At 44.1% G+C, this 23,039-nt stretch overlaps 1 protein-coding gene across 1 annotated transcript in view; it reads left to right on the top strand.

Annotated features, from left to right (window-relative positions):
• LOC126147098 (cholinesterase 1-like) overlaps positions 1–23,039 on the top strand; it is a 127,640-nt gene that overhangs the window by 30,922 nt on the left and 73,679 nt on the right. Inside the window, exons 3-5 of the mRNA XM_049915668.1 lie at positions 12,732–12,872; positions 15,978–16,140; positions 18,564–18,749. Of these exons, the coding sequence (XP_049771625.1) occupies positions 12,732–12,872; positions 15,978–16,140; positions 18,564–18,749 (490 nt within the window). The remainder of the gene's footprint in view (positions 1–12,731; positions 12,873–15,977; positions 16,141–18,563; positions 18,750–23,039) is intronic.

Raw genomic sequence — 23,039 nt, 5'->3', positions numbered from 1 at the left:
TGCTGTCGACAAGGGATCTCGGATCGATTCCATGTTTCTAGATATCCAGAAGGCTTTTGATACCGTTCCTCAAAAGCGACTATTAATCAAATTGCGTGCATATGGAGTATCGTCTCAGTTGTGTGGCTGGATTCGTGATTTCCTCTCAGAGATGTCACAGTTCGTAGTGACAGACGGTAAATCATCGAGTAGAACAGAAGTGATATCTGGCGTTCCGAAAGGTAGTGCCATAGGTCCTATGCTGTTCCTGTTCCTTTCGGACATATCCGAAAGAACAGATGCCATCTTCATATCGTTTAAGGCTAACCGGCTGAGGACCTTTTCCCTGGCGGATGCACACGATTTGCTTGAACTCTTACGGGACTCGGTGAATTGTCTGCCGCGAGCAATGGGTATAATGGCAGGGGCACTGTTAATGTAGTGTGTGGACTATAATTTGAGAATGTGGGTCTTACGGGGAGCGTGCCAGCGATAAATCCCTGCAGTCGCACTATCCTCTGTGCCCTCGGTGGCTCAGATGGGTAGAGCGTCTGTCATGTAAGCAGGCGATCCCGGGCTCGAGTCCCGGTCGGGGCACACATTTGCAACTGTCCCCGTTGATGTATAGCAATTCCCATCAGCAGCTAATCGTATTGATTTAATTGTAATTAAACAAGGAGAAGTGCGAGGTCATCCACATGGGTACTAAAAGAAATCCGATAAATTTAGGGTATACGATAAATCGCGCAAATCTAAGGGCTGTCAATTCGACTAAATACCTAGGAATTACAATTACGAGCAACCTAAATTGGAAAGACCACATATATAACGTTGTGGGGAAGGCGAAACATAAATTGTGCTTTGTTAGCAGAACACTTAGAAGATGCGACAAACCCACTAAAGAGCCAGCCTACATTACACTTGTCCGTCCTCTGCTGGAATACTGCTGAGCGGTGTGGGATCCTCACCAGGTAGGATTGACGGCAGACATCGAAAAAGTGCAAACAAGGGCAGCTCGTTTTGCATTATCGCGCAATAGGAGTGAGAGTGTCACTGATATGATACGCGAGTTAGGGTGGCAGCCATTGAAACAAAGGTGGTTTTCTTTGCGGCGAGATCTGTTTACGAAATTTCAGTCACCAATTTTCTCTTCCGAGTGAGTAAATATTTTGTTGACACCCACCTACGTAGGAAGAAATGATCATCATAATAAAATAAGAGAAATCAGAGCTCGAACGGAAAGATTTAGGTGTTCTTTTTCCCCATGCGCCTTTCGAGAGTGGAATGGTAGAGACGTAGTACGAAAATGGTTCGATGAACCGTCTGCCAGGAACTTAAGTGTGAATTGCCGAGTAACCATGTAGATGTAGGTGTACATAACTATTTTTTTTTAATTCTTAGATTGTATGGTATCAACGACAGAGATAGAAACGTAATGTGTTCACTTTATGTGCAGAAGACTCGAGTACCAACATAAGCACCATCAGTTTGACCACAGAGGGGCAAGTGGCCATGATCGACCGTTGTGTCATTCATCAACCAATGGCATTAGGCAGACACGGTTTAGAGTGGTGGGAATCAGCACACAGCACTCCAGGATGCTGTAGCGTTAGCTGACCTGGTGACGCTACTAGTCAGTCAAGTATCCCTTCAATTCCCACTACGAGGCTGAGTGCGCCTCATTCCTATGTCTGACCAAAATCCTTGCCAGTACCGGGAATGGAACCAAGACCCTCTGCACGGCAGTCAGAAGAAGGCTGCAGTAGTCAGCACTAAATAAATTCCGCAGGGTATTGCCGTCTGGGAAATACGACATTGTGTCTTCAGCCATCTGTCGGAAAGGGTGTTCATCCTCTGTGAACATTGCCCCAGTCTTTGTGTGTATACGACTGCTGTGTTGTATGTGTAGGTTATTGAGAGAAGGTGAGTGTAAGTTAACAGATTCATGTATAGTGTGGTATGATGATGATGATGATAATGATGATGATGGAGGAGCAGGGAGAGGATCTGAGCCAGTGTGGCACAAAGCCTACTCTTCTCGAACAGTTCCAAGGAGCAACCAAGCTTAAAGTTCCCACCCAGCGGACAGATCATCAGCACTGTCACATGCCCTCAGTTCGTAAAACACTGTGGAGAAGTTTGGAATTTAATCTACGGCATTGGCACAGAAACTGGTGATCAGGACTTTACGCCATCGCCTAATCTCCTGTTTCCAGAAAAAGATTATTAGTGAACATTTCATCCACCATCTCGATTCAAACCGGCTTATTTCCGAGTCGAGAGCCACTGCACAGGTGTGTCTCAGATACATCGGCTACGGAGAAGGGTCAGCACTGACGAAATGGTAAAAGAGGCCAAAATCAGGAATGGGTACTCGTTCTGTTGCAACCACTGATATTTAATTTCTATGTTGAAGATTCGATGATGGGAGTGAAGGACTATTATAATGAGGAACTTGTTTGCCACTACGAGATAACTGTGGTTCGCTGATTGTATAGAAATAGGTGCCGAATACGAATGGAAACTGAATTGAATCCATAATGAAATAGCCGACTGCTATAATATGACCATAAACAAAAAGAAAACCTAGGTATTTATGTACACAGCTTGTGTATATGCCAGATGGCTAAATAGCATTTGGACAAGAGACTATTTACAAGTAAATTAATTTTATTGGCTTGGAAGTCTAATCTATAAAGATGGAAGATGCAACGTAGATACACTAGCAAGAATTGTGCAAGGTGAAACGGCTCCCTATAAAAAGAAACAGTAACTGACATGAAAAATGGGGAGGAGGGAAATGCTACGATTAGAAGAATACGAGATTGTTGGAGGCAAGACAGATTGATCCAGTGGGCTGCAACCTAGTGATGGGTAGATATTTCTAATAAGAAACATAATTCGTCGAAAATATAGAATAGTTGGACACTTATTATGACGTAAGCCGTCATCGAAACCCGTAGTTGGAGGAATGATGGAAGGAAAGAATCCCAGGGGCAGACCTCGATGTGTGTGTGTAGAGCACATTTTCGATGGTGTTGGATGGAACATTTATGGTGAAATTAACAGTACCTGTGGCAACCGACGGGAATCAAGGACTGCTTCAAGCCAACTTTAACAGTGATGAGCAAAACAATTTCACGGTGACTGCCAGACAGTCCATGGCCGCCGCATGTTACACGACCGTCATGGGCTGGGTCTTAATCTTTTGAGCACTGCTACTGAGTGCTGAGTAAGTGTCATTAGTCTCCTATTCACTCCCAGGACAGGAGCAGTTTACCGAAACTGTCTGTGTGTAAAGTAAATTCTGTTTAGCAAGTGTGAGATAGTGTACTAATTGCTTGCCTAGCGTGAATATGACTTGGGACATGGGAATCGGCCCGGTATTCACCTACTGGAATGTCAGAAAAACCACATCCAGGCTGGCCGGCACACCGACACCGCGTCATTTATCTGCTGCTTGAATTCGATCTTGGGCCGGCATACCGCCCCGTCTCGGAAGGGGACGCGTTAAGACACGCGTCTGTCCGGACGGGTTTGTCACCACAGTATAAAGAAGTGACTGCATTTGATACTTTTAAGCCTGATCTGCCCGTCGGTTGGAGATGCTGTGATAGAGAGGCTCTGCTGGTGCCTTTGAGAGAAATGTAGTTGACGGCGGAATCGATCTTCAGCCTTCCTGATGTCCCTTCATTCTACACTAATCCACGACACCGCATACCACTGAATGAGCACCTCATTTTTACGTTTATTTTAATTCAATCGCCAAACATCGGCAAATGTCAGATTTTTGAACGGGACAAAAAGTACTGTGTAACAATGATTGAATGAAATATCTCACAATTCACAGCATTTTATACGCTACGTTACTTTCCCCAAAAATATTTTCAGTGTCATAAGCGAAGAAGTATCGTACGAGGTCATAGTCCTTTCACTCGATAGTAAGGTCGACAGGAAATGTATTTGATTGAATGAGAGGACTACATGCTACTGAATTCAAGTTAACGATGACCATATCAACGTCAAAAGTACGGAATGATAATTCAGTAAGAGACGGATATAAACATCCGAATTTGGACAGAAATAGCAGAAGAAGAGGAATAATCCACTATCTAAAAGCCGGTAGCGCAAAACGGTCGACCGAAGGGAATTAGGAGAAGTATTGGTACTTTATTTCGCGAAATACGGTGTAAGAAAAAAAGAAAGAAAGATGCACCAAGAGTGAGTTATCTGAATGGGACGGAAATCGGTAGATGTGATCTACATGTACAGGAGACCAAGTGGATGATTTATTGAATAGACAGGGCTCCGAAAATTGAGCAAGTCAGTAACGAGTTGTCCACCTCTGGCCATTATGCAAGCATTTATTCGGCTTGGCATTGATTGACAGAGTTGTTGGATGTCACCATGAGAGATATTGTGGTAAATTCTGTCCAGATGGGACGCTAGGTCGTCAGAATCCCGAGCTGCTTAGAGGGCCCTGTCCGTAATTCTCCAAACGTTCTCAATTGCGGAGATATCCGGTGACCTTGCTGGCCAAAGTAGAGTTTGGTAAGCGTGAAGACAAGCAATAAAAACCCTCGCCGTGTGCGGGCGAGCATTACCTTGGTGAAATGTGAACCCAGAAAAGCTTACCGTGAAGTGCCACAGAACGGGTCGTAGAATATCGTCGACGTACCGCCTTACCATAAGGGTGCGCGGATGACAACAGACCACTTATAGTTGTTGGGCCGTACGGTGGGCGACAGTCAGGTTGGTATCCCACCACTGTCTTTGGCATATCCAGAAACGCCTTCGCTGGTTTTCGGGGCTCAGTTCGAAGCGCGTCTCATCACCGAAGACAATTCTGCACCACACAGTTAGATTCCAGGTCGAAGACGTGTCTGAACGCGCCCCGAACAACGGTCCGACGACCTAAAGCAGCAGTTTGACAGAATTTGGCACGATATGCCTCAGGAGGACATTTAATTACATTGTCAGTCAATATCAAGACGAATAATTGGTTGCCTAAAGGCCGGAAGTGGATCAATAAGTCATTGACTTACTCAGTCTGTCAAGCACTTTCTATTGCTTCTATCATCATGAAGTTGTAATAATTTGTTTGTCGGTACATTTAGAGCACATCAACCGGTTCCCATCCCATTCGGATAATTCCTTTCTTCAGTGTTAGAGAGTAACTTCACTAGAATCACGCATCGACGTGGGACTGAGAAACATATATGTATAAATGTACATACCTGGATAGCTCTTTTGATAAGAAGTATTTGTACGAAAGATAAAGCTCTGGTGCCCGTTTGAAATAAAGCTTCAGTATGTGAATATTTGGTAGCTAATTGATATTTTTATTTACTTATCTGGCTAATTTTCCATCCTTCCTTTCTTTGACTGTATGGTAAAATGTTAATCTCCTCGCACTATGAATAAAGTGTTTCGCCCTAGTACTAGCCTACTAGCGTGTTACCACATAGTCAACGAAGGAAGGAAAAAAGATTAAGGTTTATTGTCCCGTCAGGGCGACCTCATTACAGACAGAGCACAAGCACGGATTGTTTCGGTATGGAGAAAGAAATCGGGGCGGTCCTCTTCGAAAGACCTATTCTCTTATTTAACATAAGCGATTTAGGCTAAACCTAAGTCTGGACTGCGAGACGATATTTTGAATCTCTGTTCTTCTGAATACGTCAGCTGTGTCGTACCACTGTGCAACATAACTCGAAGCTATATAATCATACGTACTAAATGAAATCCGTCCGAACAGGCTTTGGAAGGCCCGGCGGTACCTACCGGCCGCCGTGTCATCCTCAGTCCACAGGCGTCACTGGATGCGGATTAAAGGAGCATGTGGTCAGCACACCGGTCTCCCGGCCGCATGTCAATTTACGAGACCGGAGTCGCTACTCCTCAATCAAGTAGCTCCTCAGTTAGCCTCACAAGGGCTGAGTGCACCCCGCAAGCCAACAGCGCTTGGCAAACCGGATGGTCACCCATCGAACTGCTAGCCCAGCCCGACAGCGCTTAACTTCCGTGATCTGACGGTACTCGGTGTTACCACTGCGGCAAGGCCGTTGACTATAATCGTGCATACATGTACAAAAAAATTAATGGCAATAAATCCTAGTACATAACTGTGATAAAAATTATCCTTTCGCTCACAATAATTTAAAAATATAACCATGAAAAGCAAAGGGGTAGTGATAAACAAAGCCGAAGAATTGGTTGCCCTCTACGGTATTCCATCATATGAAAACTTCTCCATTTCTCAATAAATACTGTCTCCTACATCTAATACAACGTTATTAACATAATCAAGTCTTCATACCCTTGTACAGTTTCAGTACCTCACAGTTCTCTCCATAATCTGGCTGACTACTCCTTGATGCCCTAGGATGTGTCCCACCGACCTGTTCCTTCATTTAGTCAAATTGTTTGCCGCGTGTGTTAGCCGGCGGTTTAGGGCGTCTTGTCACGGTTCGCGGGTCCACCCTTCGGAGGTTCGAGTCCTCTCTCGTGCATGAGTGTGTGTGTTGTCCTTAGAGTAAGTTAGTTGAAGTTAGATTAAGTAGTGTGTAAGCTTAGGGACGATCATTTCAGCAGTTTGGTCCCATAAGACCTTACCACAAATTTTCAAATTGTTTAATAATGCTCTTTTCTCCCCAAGTCAGTTCAGTACCTCTTCATTTGTTGTTCGATCTACCAATCTAACCTTCAATATTCTTCTCTAGTCTCACATTTCACATGCTTCACTTCTCTGCTATACTTTTTACAGTCAACGTTTCACTTCCTTTAGGGCTACACTCCAGACAAGAACTTCAGTTAATAATTCCTAAAATTTACATTTGCATTCTTTATGAACAATTTTCTCATGCCATTGTTAGTCAGCAACATATGTCATCCATACCTCGGTTATCGTCAGTAATATTGCTTCCCAAATAGCAAAACCCTTCTACACGTTTTAGTTTTTCATTTCCAAAACAAATTCTCTCATCGTCAAGTGCCTTGATTTTACTAACCTTCCTTACCCGCGTTTTACTATTGTTGATATTCATTCCTTTTTGGAGTCATCATCCTTCCGACTGTTTCGTTCCGGCCCGCCACGAATTCCTCTTTTGAACCAACCTCTTCATCTCAGAATATGACTTGTACCTAACGTCCTCCATTATTACTTGGAAGTGCTCCAGTCTCTTTCTTCCCCAACATTTTGCATCCCTTGCAGCTCCCTCTAGTACCATAGAAGTTACTTACTGGTGTCTTACACATATCCCATCAGTAAATCTTCTTACACATGTCCCATCAGTAAGTTTCTTCTTCTTCTCATAGTTTTCCGTGTGTCCCCTTCCTCGCCGATTCTGCGGAGAACCTCCTCCTTCCTTGTCTTAGCAGCCCACCTAACTTTCAACATCCTTCTATAGCGCCAGATTTCAAACGGTTAGATTCACTTCCATTCCGATCTTCCCATAGTTCATACTTCATAACCATGCAATGCTGTGCTCCATATGTACATTTTCAGAAACATCTTCCTCAAATCAAGGCCTATGTTTCATTCTAATAGAATTCTTTAGGCCGCGCTGGGTAGCCGCGCTGTCTGGGGCGCCTTGTCACGGTCCGTGCGGCTCCCCAGTAGGAGGTTCGAGTCCTCCCTTAGGAATGGGTGTGTGTGTTGTCCATAGTGTAAGTTAGATTAAGTAATGTGTAGGCTTAGGGACCGATGATCTAAGTAGTTTGGTCCCATAAGACCTTACTATAAATTTCCAAGAATTTTAGGCCAGGTATTCCCTCTTTCCACATGCTAGTCAGCTGTTAATGCCCTTCTTGCCTCGTTCATCTTGTGTTAGTTAGCTTCCAAGGTTGCAGAATCCCTTGAGCTTGCTAACATTGTGGTCCCTAAATTTGAAGGACGTCTATCACTAATTTTGTTTCTGTTACTTCTCATTACTTTTGGTTTACTATCAGCCCATATTTTGTACTCGTTATACTGTTTATTGCATTCAACACAACCTCTAATTGCTCCTCACTTTCACTGAGGATAGCAATGCCGTCAGCGAATCTTATCATTGACACCTTTTCACCCTGAGTTTTATTCGCGCTCTTCATCCTTTCTTTTATATCCGTCATTGCTACTTCGATGTAAAAATTGAACAGTATGGGTGAAATAGAACTTCCCTCTTTTATTCTCTTTTTAGTCCGCGTTCTTAGTTTTTGGATTTCTTTACTTATTATTTCTCTTGATCCTTGTACTTATTGTCTATTACCATCTTTCCCTACAGCTTACTCCCGCTGGCCCAACATTTAGAACATCTTCACCATTTTACAATGTCGAACGCTTGTTCTAGCTCGACGAATTTTGTGAACGTGACATGATTTTTCTTATGTCTAGCCTCCATCATCAATCCCAACATAACAGTGCCTTCCCGGTGGCCAAATGGATTAACATTTAACAGATCCTCAATTTTCTTTTCCATTTTTCTATATATTTTTCTTGTCATTAACCTGAATGTGTAAGCCGTTCATTTGACCCTGCAATGGTTCGCGCTCTTACCTATCCTTGATGACCTTGGTATTGTGTGAATTATATTCATCCGAATGTTTGTTGGTACGTCTTCAGGCACATAGATTCTACTCAGCAACGCGAACAGTTGCTTCATTGGTACTTCGTCAATGATATCAGAAATTCCAAGGACATATCCAACCTTCCTGCCATATTTAATCGGAAGTCTTCCATAGCTCTACTAAAGTCTGGCTTTAATAGTGGACGCACAATTTCGTTCTCATCGAATGCCATTCCGTTATCAGTCACGTTATCAGAGAAGTCCTCCCACTCATAGAGACTTGCAATGTCCCCTTTTCACCTATCCGCTATCTCCTCTGCTCCTAAAAGTGAAATTTCCGTTGCGCTTTTTATAGTGAAGCCCCTGCTTTTAGTTTCACCTTATAAGAAGTTTCCTAAATATTATCCATACCATTCATCTGCTCTTCCAAGCCGTATCAACATGTAGTAAGCTATAATTTTACACACCGGTGTGCGAAACTTAAGGACGGCAGTAACCTCCGCAGCATGTATCGTAGCCAAGTAGAATAGCTCAATGAAACTCGGACCTTACAAAGAAATAATTTCTAGAATATGGAACACAAGGATTCTGAAAGAAATACGCAATGAGATGAACAGTAACGGCATTTTAATTCAAAGACAGTGATTACACTGAATTCACCGTGATTTATGATGATTCGCTGGACATTACGAAGTGCGCACACGACCTTACTGAAGCTTTACCCAGAGCGAAGCTGATTTCTTGGCAACACTATTATGACCCAACGTGAATCGTAACACGTTACCATTAAACGAAACGGTGTAGTGCTCTAGTTGACAGGCTTATTTCCCAGATTTGGTGTAACACCGCTGTTTTTCATAGTTTCGCTTAATGATGTGATTGGACACCTTAATCAGATTTTTCCCGCTGTTATGGTGGAGCTCACATCCTCGTACTTAAATTACAACGAGCATGTATCATTGCCATGGAGACCGTTTAAATCTGATGGTAGCAATTTTCTTTATGTGAAATATTCGAAGAGGCTTTACCAGAAGCTACCAAAATACCGACTTGTCAGCAACTTGTTATTTCCATTTCTTTTATGTTTTGTGTGTCTTCTTCTTCCTCCTCCTCATATTCTTCTTTTTCTTCTCTTTTTCCGGCGTTGCAGCTCGTGATTCCTCCTGTTCCATTCATGTATGGAATGCAGACAATTAAACGCCTCTGTGCGCTCTGCAATTAATCTAGTCTTGTCCTAGAGATAAGCGACACATGCTCTTCTCTTTGTATAATATTATCCTCAAGTTTGTTGTCCTTAATAGGCCCCTGCATATTACCTCCTCCTTTCAGCTTTCCCTTCTTTGCGAAGTACTGGCTTGTTATCTGAGCTCTAATATTCATACAGTTGCTCGACTTTTCTCCAAAAGTCTGACTTTCCTATTGGTGGCATTTATCTTTCCTGTAGATATGTAGTTGTGCATGCTTCTGCAGCCTTGCGTGTGTCCTACAGCGGTTTCTGATACAATTCTCCTATTTTCTGTCAGCCTCCCTGTCTGTACTTCTGTAATTCCTTTCATATGCTTGATTTGCTGTATTTTTATATGTTTTCTTTTCATCATTTAATTCACTATCAAGGGACTTCCAGTAGGTTTTGTCTTTCTACGTGATCCTCTGCTGCGTTTCCTATTTTATCTCGCACCTCCACCAATGCAGCTCATAGCTGCTGAATGATCGCTGGTGCACGTGGACGTACTGCCAAACGTCTCCCCAGCATAATCTACACGTTTCCGATGGGATTTAAGTCGAGGCAACGGGGAGGCGAAACCATTCACCAAATACGTTCTCGTTGTAACAATTCTCCACCTGCTCTGTTCGATGCGGCCTCACATTGCCATTCTTAGAAATAAAGCAAACGCCGAATGCACACCTGAGAAGACACACTTGGGGAAGACGTACAGTATCACAATTACGTTGACTGGCGAGTTTGCTGTGTTCAAAGATTTGGAGGTCAATACACCCATGCAATATCATACTTACCCATGCCATTGCACCTGGACCACCAAAACGTACGGAAATATTCCAAAATGTTCCTTGCAGCATTACGTGTTAACACCTCTCGCCACATGAGGGTATATTCAGAGTCACTGCTCAGACTGAATCAGCACTCGTCCGAGACCCCATTTTTCCTTGCTCCAGTTCCTATCACCTTGGCACCATCTCAAAAGCTACCGCCGATGTGCGGGTATCAATGGAAGACGCCGTGTTGGTCGACGGGAAAAGGAGCCCACTCCCAAGCAATCGCCTTTCCACTTTGGACCATGATATTGCTTTCCTTTTAATCCTCTATAATGTGGTTGTAATTGCACGATGCACAACGTAGCGGTCATGTAGCAGCAGTAGTTGGCTGTGCTCGACCACTCCCTCTTTTTCGAGCAGCAGTGCCTGTGGATCGGATCGATCCCCATGCCCGTCAAACAACCCTGTGGGCGAAACCAAACTCCTGGGCTACACTCGTCACATTTCGTCCTCCCAGGTTCACAATGATTCTTTCCCATGTGAAGCCGTCCATGTCTCCTATCCATGTTGTAATGAAGAAAACCACAACAGTGCATGAGAACTGTTAGCAAATTGACACACACTGTCATTTGCGTTCCTACAACTGCCTCGTGTTGCGAGGCCAGCTCCATATGGCGCTACAGTGACCTCTATTTCGCTCTTAAGTTTTGCAAAGCAGTGTATTGCAGTATTCAGCCTGGAGACATGACGGCTCCACAGTACGTCACCGTTAATTCTCATCTACATCTACATCTACATCCATACTCCCCAAGCCACCCGAAGGTGTGCGGCGGAGGGCACTTTGAGTACCTTTATCGGTTCTCCCTACTATTTCAGTCTCGTTTTGTTCGTGGAAAGAAAGGTTATCGGTATGCATCTGTGTGGGCTCTAATCTCTCTGATTTTATCCTCATGGTCTCTTCGCGAGATATACGTAGGAGGGAGCAACATACTGCTTGACTCCTCGGTGAAGGTATGTTATCGAAACTTCAACAAAAGCCCGTACCAAGCTACTGAGCGTCTCTCCTGCAGAGTATTTCACTGGAAGTTTATCTATCATATCCGTAATGCTTTGGCGATTACTAAATGATCCTGTTACGAAGCGCGCTGCTCTCCGTTAGATCTTCTCTATCCCTTCTATCAACCCTATCTGGTACGGATCCTACACTGGTGAGCAGTATTCAAGCAGTGGGCGAACAATCGTACTGTAACCTACTTCCTTTCTTGTAGGGTTGCGTTTCCTTAGGATAAGGGATCTTTCTTTCTATGTATTCGCAACACATTACACTTGTCTACATTGAGATTCAATTGCCATTCCCTGCACCATGCGTCAATTCGTTGCAGATCCTCCTGCATTTCAGTACAATTTTCCATTGTTACAACCTCTCGGTATACCACAGCATCATCCGCAAATAGCCTCAGTGAACTTCCGATGTTATCCACAAGGTCATTTATGTATATTGTGAATAGCAACCGTCCTACGACACTCCCCTGCCGCACACCTGAAATCATTCTTACTTCGGAAGACTTCTCTCCACTGAGAATGACATGCTGAGCTCTGTTATCAAGGAACTCTTCAATCCAATCACACAATTGGTCTGCTAGTCCATATGCTCTTACTTTGTTCGTTAAACTACTGTGGGGAACTGTATCGAACGCCTTGTGGTAGTCAAGAAACACGGCATCTACCGGGGAACTTGTGTCTATGGCCCTCTGAGTCTCGTGGACGAATAGCGCGAGCTGGGTTTCACACGATCCTCTTTTTCGAAACACATGCTGATTCCTACTGAGTAGATTTCTAGTCTCCAGAAAAGTATTATACTCGAACATAATACGTGTTTCAAAATTCTACAACTGATCGACGTTAGAGACATAGGTCTGTAGTTCTGCACATCTGTTCGACGTCCATTCTTGAAAACGGGGATGACCTGTGCCCTTTTCCAATCCTTTGGAACGCGACGCTCTTCTAGAGACCTACGGTACACCGCTGCAAGAAGGTACTGCAATAATGTAAATTTCTGTAACACAGAAAGATGTTTACCAATATGTATGAGTATATCAAACCGTAAGACATTAAATTGTGTAAAATTCTTCAGCCCATCTTCCATATAATGTCCTTGCACTGGATTACTCGTTATCAAGATAACAATTGCCTATTTCGTTTTGGTTCCAGGCTCCAGTACCAAAAGCCAGTTGGATTGGCGAGCTCGACGCGACCGTTGAAGGATCTCCTTGCCCCCAGGTCAATGACTCCGGTGCATACCTTGGCAAGGAAGATTGTCTTTATCTCAACGTGTATGTTCCACATGCGCTGGTAAGTGCAGATTTTCACTCTCACAAGAACGTCTTTACAAACATGAGAGCTTTCGTATGCAACAAATAATTGTCATTGATTTATGTTGAAACTTTGCCTACATGGAAACTAGCGCAGTTAATCTTGTGCAAAACATAAGCATCGAACAGTATAAAAGTATATCCTATGAATAATATTCAGCAGATCCGATATGTAAATTAAGTTGCCGCCTTCAGCACAGTTTCAAGGTGTTTTTTTCTGTTGGTCTTTTACTTGTTAGTTGCATCCCACCAGATGTTTTTCAGCCCCTTTCCACGATGTTATCGCTCGAATAACATACGTCTACAAATTTTCGAATACATTACATTCAGACATTTCAATTATTCGATAGTCGTCATCTGTTTTTCTAGTGGAGCAGATGTTGGAGCTCTCCTACAGAATTTAGCAGCAGAGATGATATGATTAATGGTTTGGAGTGGTGATTACACTCTGCATCTATTAAAACACTGCCGGCAAAGATATTCGCACCATCGAGAAGGAGTTGTGCGCCATAAACTAAAGTCGGTAGGCGTGCTTCTACATCTTAAAGGGTATGTCTATTTAAATTTCGCGCTAGTCGCATACGAATGGCGCTAGCACAGCCACTATGACGATTCAAATCAGGTTCGCTTTAAATACATGCTGTAACGGTCGTCAGCGTTAGTTACCTTTGAGAATCGACGCAGTGAGCTGACGTTAGTCAAGAATGCCCTTAAGACGACAAAGACGCCATTGTCAACACATCATTCAATTTGAACGAGGTCGTGTATCAGGGTTATGAGAAGCTGGATGTTTCTTCTGCGATATTACAGAAAGACTTAGCTGGACTTTAGTCACTGTACATGATTGATGGCAGAGGTGGTCACGAGAATGCAAGGTCGCAAACTGACCGGTCCCCGGACGGCCACGTGGCACTACCGCGAGGAAATACTATCTTGTTCGACGTATAGCTCTGGCGCATCATACTTCATCTCCAGCAGCAATTTGAGCAGCCGTTGGCATCACAGCGACACAATGAACTGTTATCAAACGTCTGTTCAAATGGTGCAAATGGCTCTAAGCACTATAGGACTTAACAGTGGAGGTCATCAGTCCACTTAAACCTAACGAACCTAAGGCCATCACACACATCCATGCCAGAGACAGGATTTGTACCTGCGACCGTAACAGCCGCGTTGTTCCGGACTGAAGCGCCTAGAACCGCTCGGCCACAGCGGCCGGCAAAATGTCTGTTATTATAGGTTATTTGTCTTGGGCTGACTGCAATGTAATGACTGCTGCAGAAGATGGCCACACAAAGAACCGTGTTATCAAACTGTTACTTCAAGGACAGCTCTAAGACAGACGCCATGTAGCGTGCGTTCCACTGACCCAAACCACCGCCATTTGTGACTTCAGTGGTGTTACGCGAGAGCTCGTTGGAGAACGAGATGGAGGTTTGCTGTGTTTTCTGATGAAAGTAGGTTCCGCCTCGGCGCCATTGATGGCTGTGTGTTGGTTAGGGGGCCAGTTGAAGGACTGTAACTAACCTGAATGAATGAGATTTTCACTCTGCAGCGGAGAGTGTGCTTCATAAAGTTGCTTTATTTTTCTCAAAAGGTCTCTAACTTTTTTATAGGTAGTATCTATCTTTCTTTAGTTATACGTTCTCACACAGTCGTACATTTGTACTCAGCCATTCCCGCTTAGCCGAGTTTCACTCCCTGTCAGTATATTCTTTTTCGCCTGGTCCATTTTCTGCATTTTCAATTTTCTCTTTTCGTCAGTTAAATTCTGTACCTCCTTTTCTATCTAAGGATCTCTGCTAAGCCATGCTTTTTAGCGTATTTTATTCTCTGCTGCGTTCATCGTTTCATCTCTTAAAGCTACCCATTCGTTCGATACTGTATTTTATTCCCTTATTTCCAGTCAAATGATGTTAAAAGCTTCCTCTGAAACTCTCAATGATCTCTTATCTAGGTCACATCTCCTTTATTTATAAATTATTTGGAATTTCTTCTTTTTTACTTGGACTTACTAATCCATAAGTTATTATCTTAATGATATCCGCTCCTGTAAACTTCTTACAGTTTAAAATATCGTTTCGAAATCTCTACCTTACCATCACATAATCAGTCCGAAATCTTCTTTGTTTCCAGGTCTCTTCCACACATTCACTATGCTGTTCATAGTACCTTACACGCATTCCTATTTACTCATTCATTATTAGATCTACTCCTGCAGTGCCCCTATTTGATTTTGTATTTATAACCCTGAACTCAAACTATGAGGTCCTATGGGGGCCGAAACGCACAGTAACCCTGAGTTCAGCGCGGGACGGCGGTGGGGTGGATGGACTGCTGTGGCATGCTGTGGGGTTGTGGACCACTGCGGTCTACGGCGGGACCAAGTCTCTCTGTCGTTTTTAGGTCCCCAGTTCAATACACAATACACAATTGTGACAAAAATTGCCTTCCAGTAGGCCCAGCTCAGCTGACAAACTCTCAGGGTCCGGGATGACATGGGCCCTGTGAAGCAAGGTACCAAGTACCACTTCACGTTGAACCGGATGGTGACAGCTGTCAGCCTGCAGACACAAATCAGTGCGTGTCGGCTTCCTATAAACGGCATGTTCCAATGTACCACCCATTGTCCTTATGATCAACACATGAAGGAAGGAAAGACAGCCACCCTTCTCCACCTCAATAATGAAACAAATATTTGAGTGGATTGAAGCCAGGTGTTGTAAGAATTCATCAAAATTCTCAATTCCATGAGGCCAAACAGCATCGGCGGTTGTCGATGGCCTCATCCGGTTTCATTCCTGTTAGCTATTTGAACACTGTACACGCAGGAAGAAACTAACGCCTCAGAATGACTGCCTGTTTTCCACGTCCCCCCCGAACCACTTTGTATACCCTCCGCTACAGTGCTGTCACCTGCCGTCCATGAGTGGATATTGCAAGCTGACGTCGAAAATAGGCGGTGCTCACATTAATGCGACAGGACCATGTACGCTGCATCTGTGGCTATTCCCCGTTTTAATGACCAACGATGAATAATATATACAATGTTGTATTGTTGACTTCCACCGTCTTCTGTCCACAGAGGAGAACGTTCGGAAGCAGGAACGACCTGCTCAAGGTGATGGTGTGGATACACGGCGGTGGATTCGTGCAGGGTGAGGGCGGCCGCGCCCAGTTCGGACCCGACTTTCTCATCGAACGTGGCATCATACTGGTCACGTTCAATTACCGGCTCGGTGTGCTCGGTGAGTTGCTGTTATTTACCGTTTATTTACATTTCCGATGAAAAGGGCAGAGATTTGATTATATCTATCTTCCCCCATTCAGCCATTGTCTGGCAGAAATCTAAATGATATAAAAATATATTTTAAATTAAAAAATCTGCTATAAATGTATGAATGCAGAGAGTGGAAATGGTGTACACAACAGAAAAATATTTACAGTAAAAGTGCATATAAGAAAACGGAAAAAGAATGCATTACAAGTGAATCCCCGGTACTGAGTTACAAGGAAGATTAGCTAAAATTGTTAGAGAGAAGAATGACTAGGAAATGGTTAGGTGGAATAAGAAAAACAGCAACAAGAATAGAATATAGATGACAGAAGCAACAATGAAAATAAGACTGACATTTTAGGACATTTATATCGGATTAATGACAATAAGATGGCAGAACAAATTTTCAGCTATGTCTGTGAAAAGAAATTAAGAACAAGCTTGATCCCAGAGGCAGAAAGAGATGATTTTGAAGAAAATTGTCACGTTTAGAAGGATAACAAGAGAAATGCAGTAGAACAACAGCTGTGAAGTGCAAATGGTTCAAATGGCTCTAACCACTATGGGACTCAACATCTGAGGTCATCAGTCCCCTAGACTTAGAACTACTTACACCTAACTAACCTAAGGACATCACACACATCCACGCTCGAGGCAGGATTCGAACCTCCGACCGTAGCAGCAGCGCGGTTCCAGACTGAAGCGCCTATAACCGCTCGGCCACAGCGGCCGGCTGTGAAGTGCACTGAAGAAAAAAAAAAAAAAAGGGGAAATGGTGAAAATATGAAAGAATATTGGAGGAGATGAAAAGAGCAGCCGGAAAGGAATTAAAATTTTCACATGGTCTCTGGTTGACCAAATAGCAAAGAAAAAACTATTAGGATACAATGATAATGATTCTAGGGCTTGTGTTGTTTTCACCAAAAATAGTCTCGCAACCAACACACAAGGTACCGGAAAGCAAAGCCGCAACCACAGACACATAGTTGCTACACGTGATAGCTGGGCCACTTGCTGGCAACAATTAGACATTCGGCGTTTAATGTTCCACGACCACTCGTACACAGCGGCTGGCTATAACGGAACAATTGATGATTTGCATCGCTTGTCGTTAACTGTAGACTTCAACAATTTCTGCAGACGTACTGCAGGTGATGAAACGTGACAGGAATGCCCGAGTGTGGCTGCGCATCCACATTTAGCTGCGGAAGGCGGTTAGATGTCGATCTGCGATCTTTCCAGTGGAAGCAGAAAGCGGTTCCTGGTCAGTACCCTCAGTGCAGCTGTCATAATCAGTGGCAGATGTAAAGGACTCTGCCTAGATATCATGTTGGAAACATAAGTAGGTTCCAGTTCATTAGAGTGATCTGTGTGCCGACAAATCGTGAATGGCGCCTTGCGTGGAGAATGGCTGGTGGCACCCTCTGCAGGCTTCGCAATGTGCCATGTGTATTTGCGTACACAGCAACCTGATAATGGAGCGCAAACACCTCTCTTCTGAGGAGTGACTCCTCGCTGCTATAGGTAAGGAATGTGGATGAGGAAAATGTTGGAGTGGTTGTTGTACGAAACAGGGTGTCCGATGTTTAAACATATATGCGTTTTAGTATTGCTCCTTGTGATTGAGCTAATGTGATCTGAACTATTTACATGCTTCTTTTGTACCCTATTTGCATCACATGCACAAAAGGATCAAATACCAAAGGAAACTTTGCTCCATACGTAAGAGGAGGAATTGGGCCCGTAGCAGATGGGTGGAAAGCACATTAGCAAATGTTTATTAGGTTTTTATACAAGCATTGTATGTAGCACTGAGTTATGCATTATAAGGCCAGATGGCTGTACTAGAAAAAATATCAAGAAAAATGCATGGGAATTACGTGACAATGAATGGGAATTGGCACAAATGGCCTGTTGTTACAGTGGCCTACTGATTTCTTGCTTAACCATCTGCGAATGAATAGCCCATACAATTGAAACCCTCTTGCAAGTAAGGGGATAACTCCATTTTTTCAGTGTAAACCAAATTTTTAATTTTGTGTAAAGGAAAAACATTTGCGATTCTTGCTTTTGTGCCTACAAAATAAGTCTTAGACCATAAGCCTGTATAAATAATGGCATGAAATACCAGTTTAGAATACTTTAAATTAGTTTTTTGTGCCTCCTGAAATATGCGAGTTATCCCATTCTCGCAACGAGGTCTTCAATTTTGATACTTTATAGTGATTGTATATGAGTGAAGAAAGTCTAGATGATAAAGACAGTCGTCAAATAAACTAATCGAATATCTTTTTGGCTGTAGATCACTTTGACCTCAGTTTCGTCCTCAGCTGATGTTTTATAGAAAGAAGCGTCCTGCCGCAAAAGGAGGCCACAGAACACGTTGCCTTGCAGGGTTCCTGAGCATGGAGTCTGAGGCGGCGCCGGGCAACTACGGCCTGAAGGACCAGGCCCTGGCTCTCCAGTGGGTGCAGCGCAACATCCGCTCGTTCGGCGGAGACCCTGATGACGTCACGCTGTTCGGCGAGAGCGCGGGTGCGGCCTCGGTGCACTACCACCTGCTGTCCAACTCCTCCCGGGGTAAGCCACCGGCACAGTTACTGGCACCCAGGCTGCTGCCGCCGCGTGCTCTGAGGCGCCTTGTCACGGTCCGCGCGACTTCCCCCCGTGGGAGGTTTGATCCTCCCTCGGGCATCGATGTGTGTGTTGTCCTCAGTATAAGTTAGTTTAAGTTAGATTAAGAAGTGTTTAAGCTTAGCGACCTTTCACCTCAGCACTTTGGTCCCACAAGACCTTACCACTAATATCCAAAAATTTTCAGGCTCCCACATGAGCACAATGTGCTCCCTACAATTTTCAGGCTGCTGTTAACAAGCTGCCGGATGATAGCACCTGCACAAACTGATCAGGAGACGCACAGAAAATCTCATTTTAGTCACAAATCCTTTACATTGTTTTGAAACTATCAAAACTCTCAATGTCTGCATTCTGTACTAACCTAGAACATAAATCCTTCGATGTATACGATACATGCACCCCTGTCAGGCGAAATTCAGAGACTGCAATTTCCATTTCAAAGTAGTCAATTTTACGTGCTATACATTTGGTTACAACTACATTCTTACCTTGGCGAGACCTCGTATTACACTTAAATTACAAACATAAAAAAAAATTGCATCACCCCGGTTCCGAGAGTTCCTGAACCAGTACAGAAAATTGGAACAAAGGTCAACATAAACATCATTTCCGCCCTTTCTATTGCTCATGAAAACCACACACTGCATGTTGTACCACCTTCAGAGGTGGTGGTCAGGATTGCTGTGCATACCGGTACCTCTGATACCAAGTAGCACGTCCTCTTGCATTGATGCATGCCTTATTCGTCGTGGAATACTACCCACAAGTTCATCAAGGCACTGTTGGTCCAGACTGTCCCACTTGTCAACGGCGATTTGGGACAGATCCCTCAGAGGGTCACGTCATCCATAAACAGCCACTTTCAATCTATCACAGGCATGTTCGATAGTGTTCATGTTAGGAGAACATGCTGGCCACTCTAGTCGAGCGACGTCGTTATCCTGAAGGCAGTCAGTCACAAGATGTGCACAATGGGGGCGCGAATTGTCGACTATGAAGAGGAATGCCTCGTCAATATGCTGCCGATATGGTTGCACTACCGGTCTGAGGATGGCATTCATGTATCGTACAGCCGTTACGGCGTCTTCCATGACCCCCAGCGGCGTACGTCGGCCCCAGATAATGTCGCCCCAAAACAGTAGGGAACCTCCTCCTTGCTACACTCGCTGGACAGAGTGTCTAAGGCTTTCAGCCTGACCGGGTTGCCTCCAAACACGTCTCCGACGATTATCTGGTTGAAGGCATATGCGACACTCACCGATGAAGAGAACATGATGCCAATCCTGAGCAGTCCATTCGGCACGTTGTTGGGCCCATCTGTACCGCACTGCGCGGTGTCGTGGTGGGTACCTCGCCATGAATGTCGGGAGTGAAGTTGCGCATCATGCAGCCTATTGTGCACAGTTTGGGTCGTAAAACGACGTCCTGTGCCTACACGAAAAGCTTTATTCAACATGGTGGCGTTGCTGTCAGGGTTCCTCCGAGCCATAGTTCGTAGTTAGCGGTCATCCACTGCAGTAGTAGCCCTTAGGCGGCCTGAGTGAGGCAAGTCATCGACAGTTCCTGTCTCCTTGTATCTCCTCCATGTCCGAACAACATTTATTTGGTTCACTCCGAGACGCCTGGACACTTCCCTTGTTGAGAGCCCTACCTGGGACAAAGCAACAATGCGAACGCGATCGAACTACGGTACTGACCGTCTAGGCATGGCTGAACTACAGACAACACGAGCAGTGTACCACCTTCCTGGTGGAACGACTGGAACTGATCGGCTGTCGGACCCCCTCCGTCTAATAGGGGTGCTCATGTATGGTTGTTTACATCTTTGGGCGGGTTTAGTGACATCAAAGTCAAAGGGACTGTGTCTGTAATACAATATCCACAGTCAACGTCTATCTTCAGGAGTTCTGGGAACCGGAGTGATGCAAAACGTTTTTTGATTGTGTATTTCATGGTTCATACCTGAGTGATCATTACATCGAAGCTCATATGTAGGACACTACTGCTGAGATTTTCAAATTATATAAAATACCCAGCAGCTATTCGTAACCTAACTGCACATATATCTTGTGGTGTCACCGCCAGACACCACACTTGCTAGGTGGTAGCTTAAATCGGCCGCGGTCCATTAGTACATGTTGGACCCGTGTGTCGCCACTGTCAGTACTTGCAGACCTAGCGCCACCACATGGCAGGTCTAGAAAGACGTACTAGCACTCGCCCCAGTTGTACGACGACTTTGCTAGCGACTACACTGACGAAGCATCGCTCATTAGTCGAGCAGATAGTTAGAATAGCCTTCAGCTAAGTCCATGACTACGACCTAGCAAGGTGCCCTTAACCGTATCTGAAGATAGTCTAATTTGTATAGTCAAGAGCGATGTACACAAGAATGCAATAAAGTTAAGTATCCGAGGAACTGCATATTTTTCTCTATAGCATTCACCAAGTATCCTGTTCCAGAACTCACGCCAGCCGGCGTGTGTGTACGCGTGCCTTTCGGCTACCTCCGAGTGGCGTGGCTGTCTTGCTACGCCACAACATATCTATAATTGACTTTTTCATACTGTCCATCTCTTTTCTACAGCTAGCGTCAGTTATCGTATAACATCTTTTTTTTAAGAAAAGAAACGTTGCTATGAAAATGTGTTACAACCAGCATAATGGTGCATTTTGTATTGACTATCGTAGCAGATACTGTAGCATGATACATCATTGTAACGAGGTTTTATTAATAACGACTCTGGCCCCTCTGTTTAACATGAATATACCAGAATGTACCTCATATCTGCTGTCGTGAAGAACGTCCTTGTACAGGGAACTTCCTTATTGTCTTGTTGGAGAAAGGATGGATTGTGAAATATATGGGACGGAAATGTGTCATTTGGTAAACAACATCATCACACCTACTTCCCGCACTGAGGGCTTCTTGGAGCTTGCTCCTGAAACTGTTTAAGAAAAAATTTAAAATACCGTATAAATGTGTGCAGGTAGTTGTAACCAGATATAGTTATGTTGTGACAATTTTTGATAGGCTAATAACGTCAGCCTTTGTGGGCCTTTTACCGGATCACTTTGTGAAACTGTGGAAACGGTTCGGAAACAAACACATATTCTCTTACAATGCTTAATTATGACCGCGATAAACAGAGATACGACGTTAAATCATTCGTATCTGTACTACTGCATAACACGCAAGAGGAACTCAGTTTCAGCACCGGATTATTCAGTGGGTCTGAGCAGTATGGGGCTTAACATCTGAGGTCACCAGTCCCCTAGAACTTAGAACTACTTAACCTATCGCCGGCCGCGGTGGTCTAGCGGTTCTAGGCGCTCAGTCCGGAACCGCGCGACTGCTACGGTCGCAGGTTCGAATCTTGCCTCGGGCATGGCTGTGTGTGATGTCCTTAGGTTGGTTAGGTTTAAGTAGTTCTAAGTTCTAGGGGACTGATGACCACGGATGTTAAGTCCCATAGTGCTCAGAGCCATTTGAACCATTTTTTAACCTAACTATCCTAAGGACATCACACACATCCATGCCCGAGGCAGGATTCGAACCTGTGACAGTAGCGGTCGCGTGGTTCCAGACTGAAGCGCCTAGAACCGCTCGGCCACAACGGCCGGCCTATACAGTGGTTTTCGGCTACCTAATCTAGGTTACTCAGGTAGTTAACAAGTGAAATGCGTAGTGTAGCGGACTGATTTGACAAGACGTTTTCGAACAGTACTCCTTCATTTTTTTATGTATGCGTCCACAGCTTATGCGAATATCTTAAAAGAAGTCACTTTTTGTGTATTTTTTAATTTTCGAATGACCCCTGAATATCATTATGAGGAGTAGCCAATTTCGTCCCCTTCGGCGTTACCGGGTTGTATCACACAAAAAGTTACGTTGTCCTTGGGGCATGATATGATTCCATAAAGCGCGTTCATAGTAAAACGTGAGCACGACCACACCGTGTCCGTGTGCAACTATCACACAGTTGGATAATCTCATGTGTGTTTCCAGTTAAATACTTACTCTGAAATTCTTTATCGTGTTATGAATTCTGGTATGGAAAAAAATCACGCATATGCGCTGTACTTTTTATTTCATTTATTTATTTGTTTTTTTTTCATATTTACGTCACATTTATAATACACGGTCGAGTTACATTAATGTAACTACCGCCTGTGTTCGACGTTAACGAGCAATAACCGCTCACAAACGGCAGGTGGCAGTACTAGCAGCGG

Source organism: Schistocerca cancellata, chromosome 2 (genome assembly GCF_023864275.1).
Source record: "Schistocerca cancellata isolate TAMUIC-IGC-003103 chromosome 2, iqSchCanc2.1, whole genome shotgun sequence".
Lineage (NCBI taxonomy): Eukaryota > Metazoa > Arthropoda > Insecta > Orthoptera > Acrididae > Schistocerca > Schistocerca cancellata.
The sequence above is the reverse complement of the archived record's forward strand: the minus strand, read 5'-3'. Positions and strand labels throughout refer to the sequence as shown.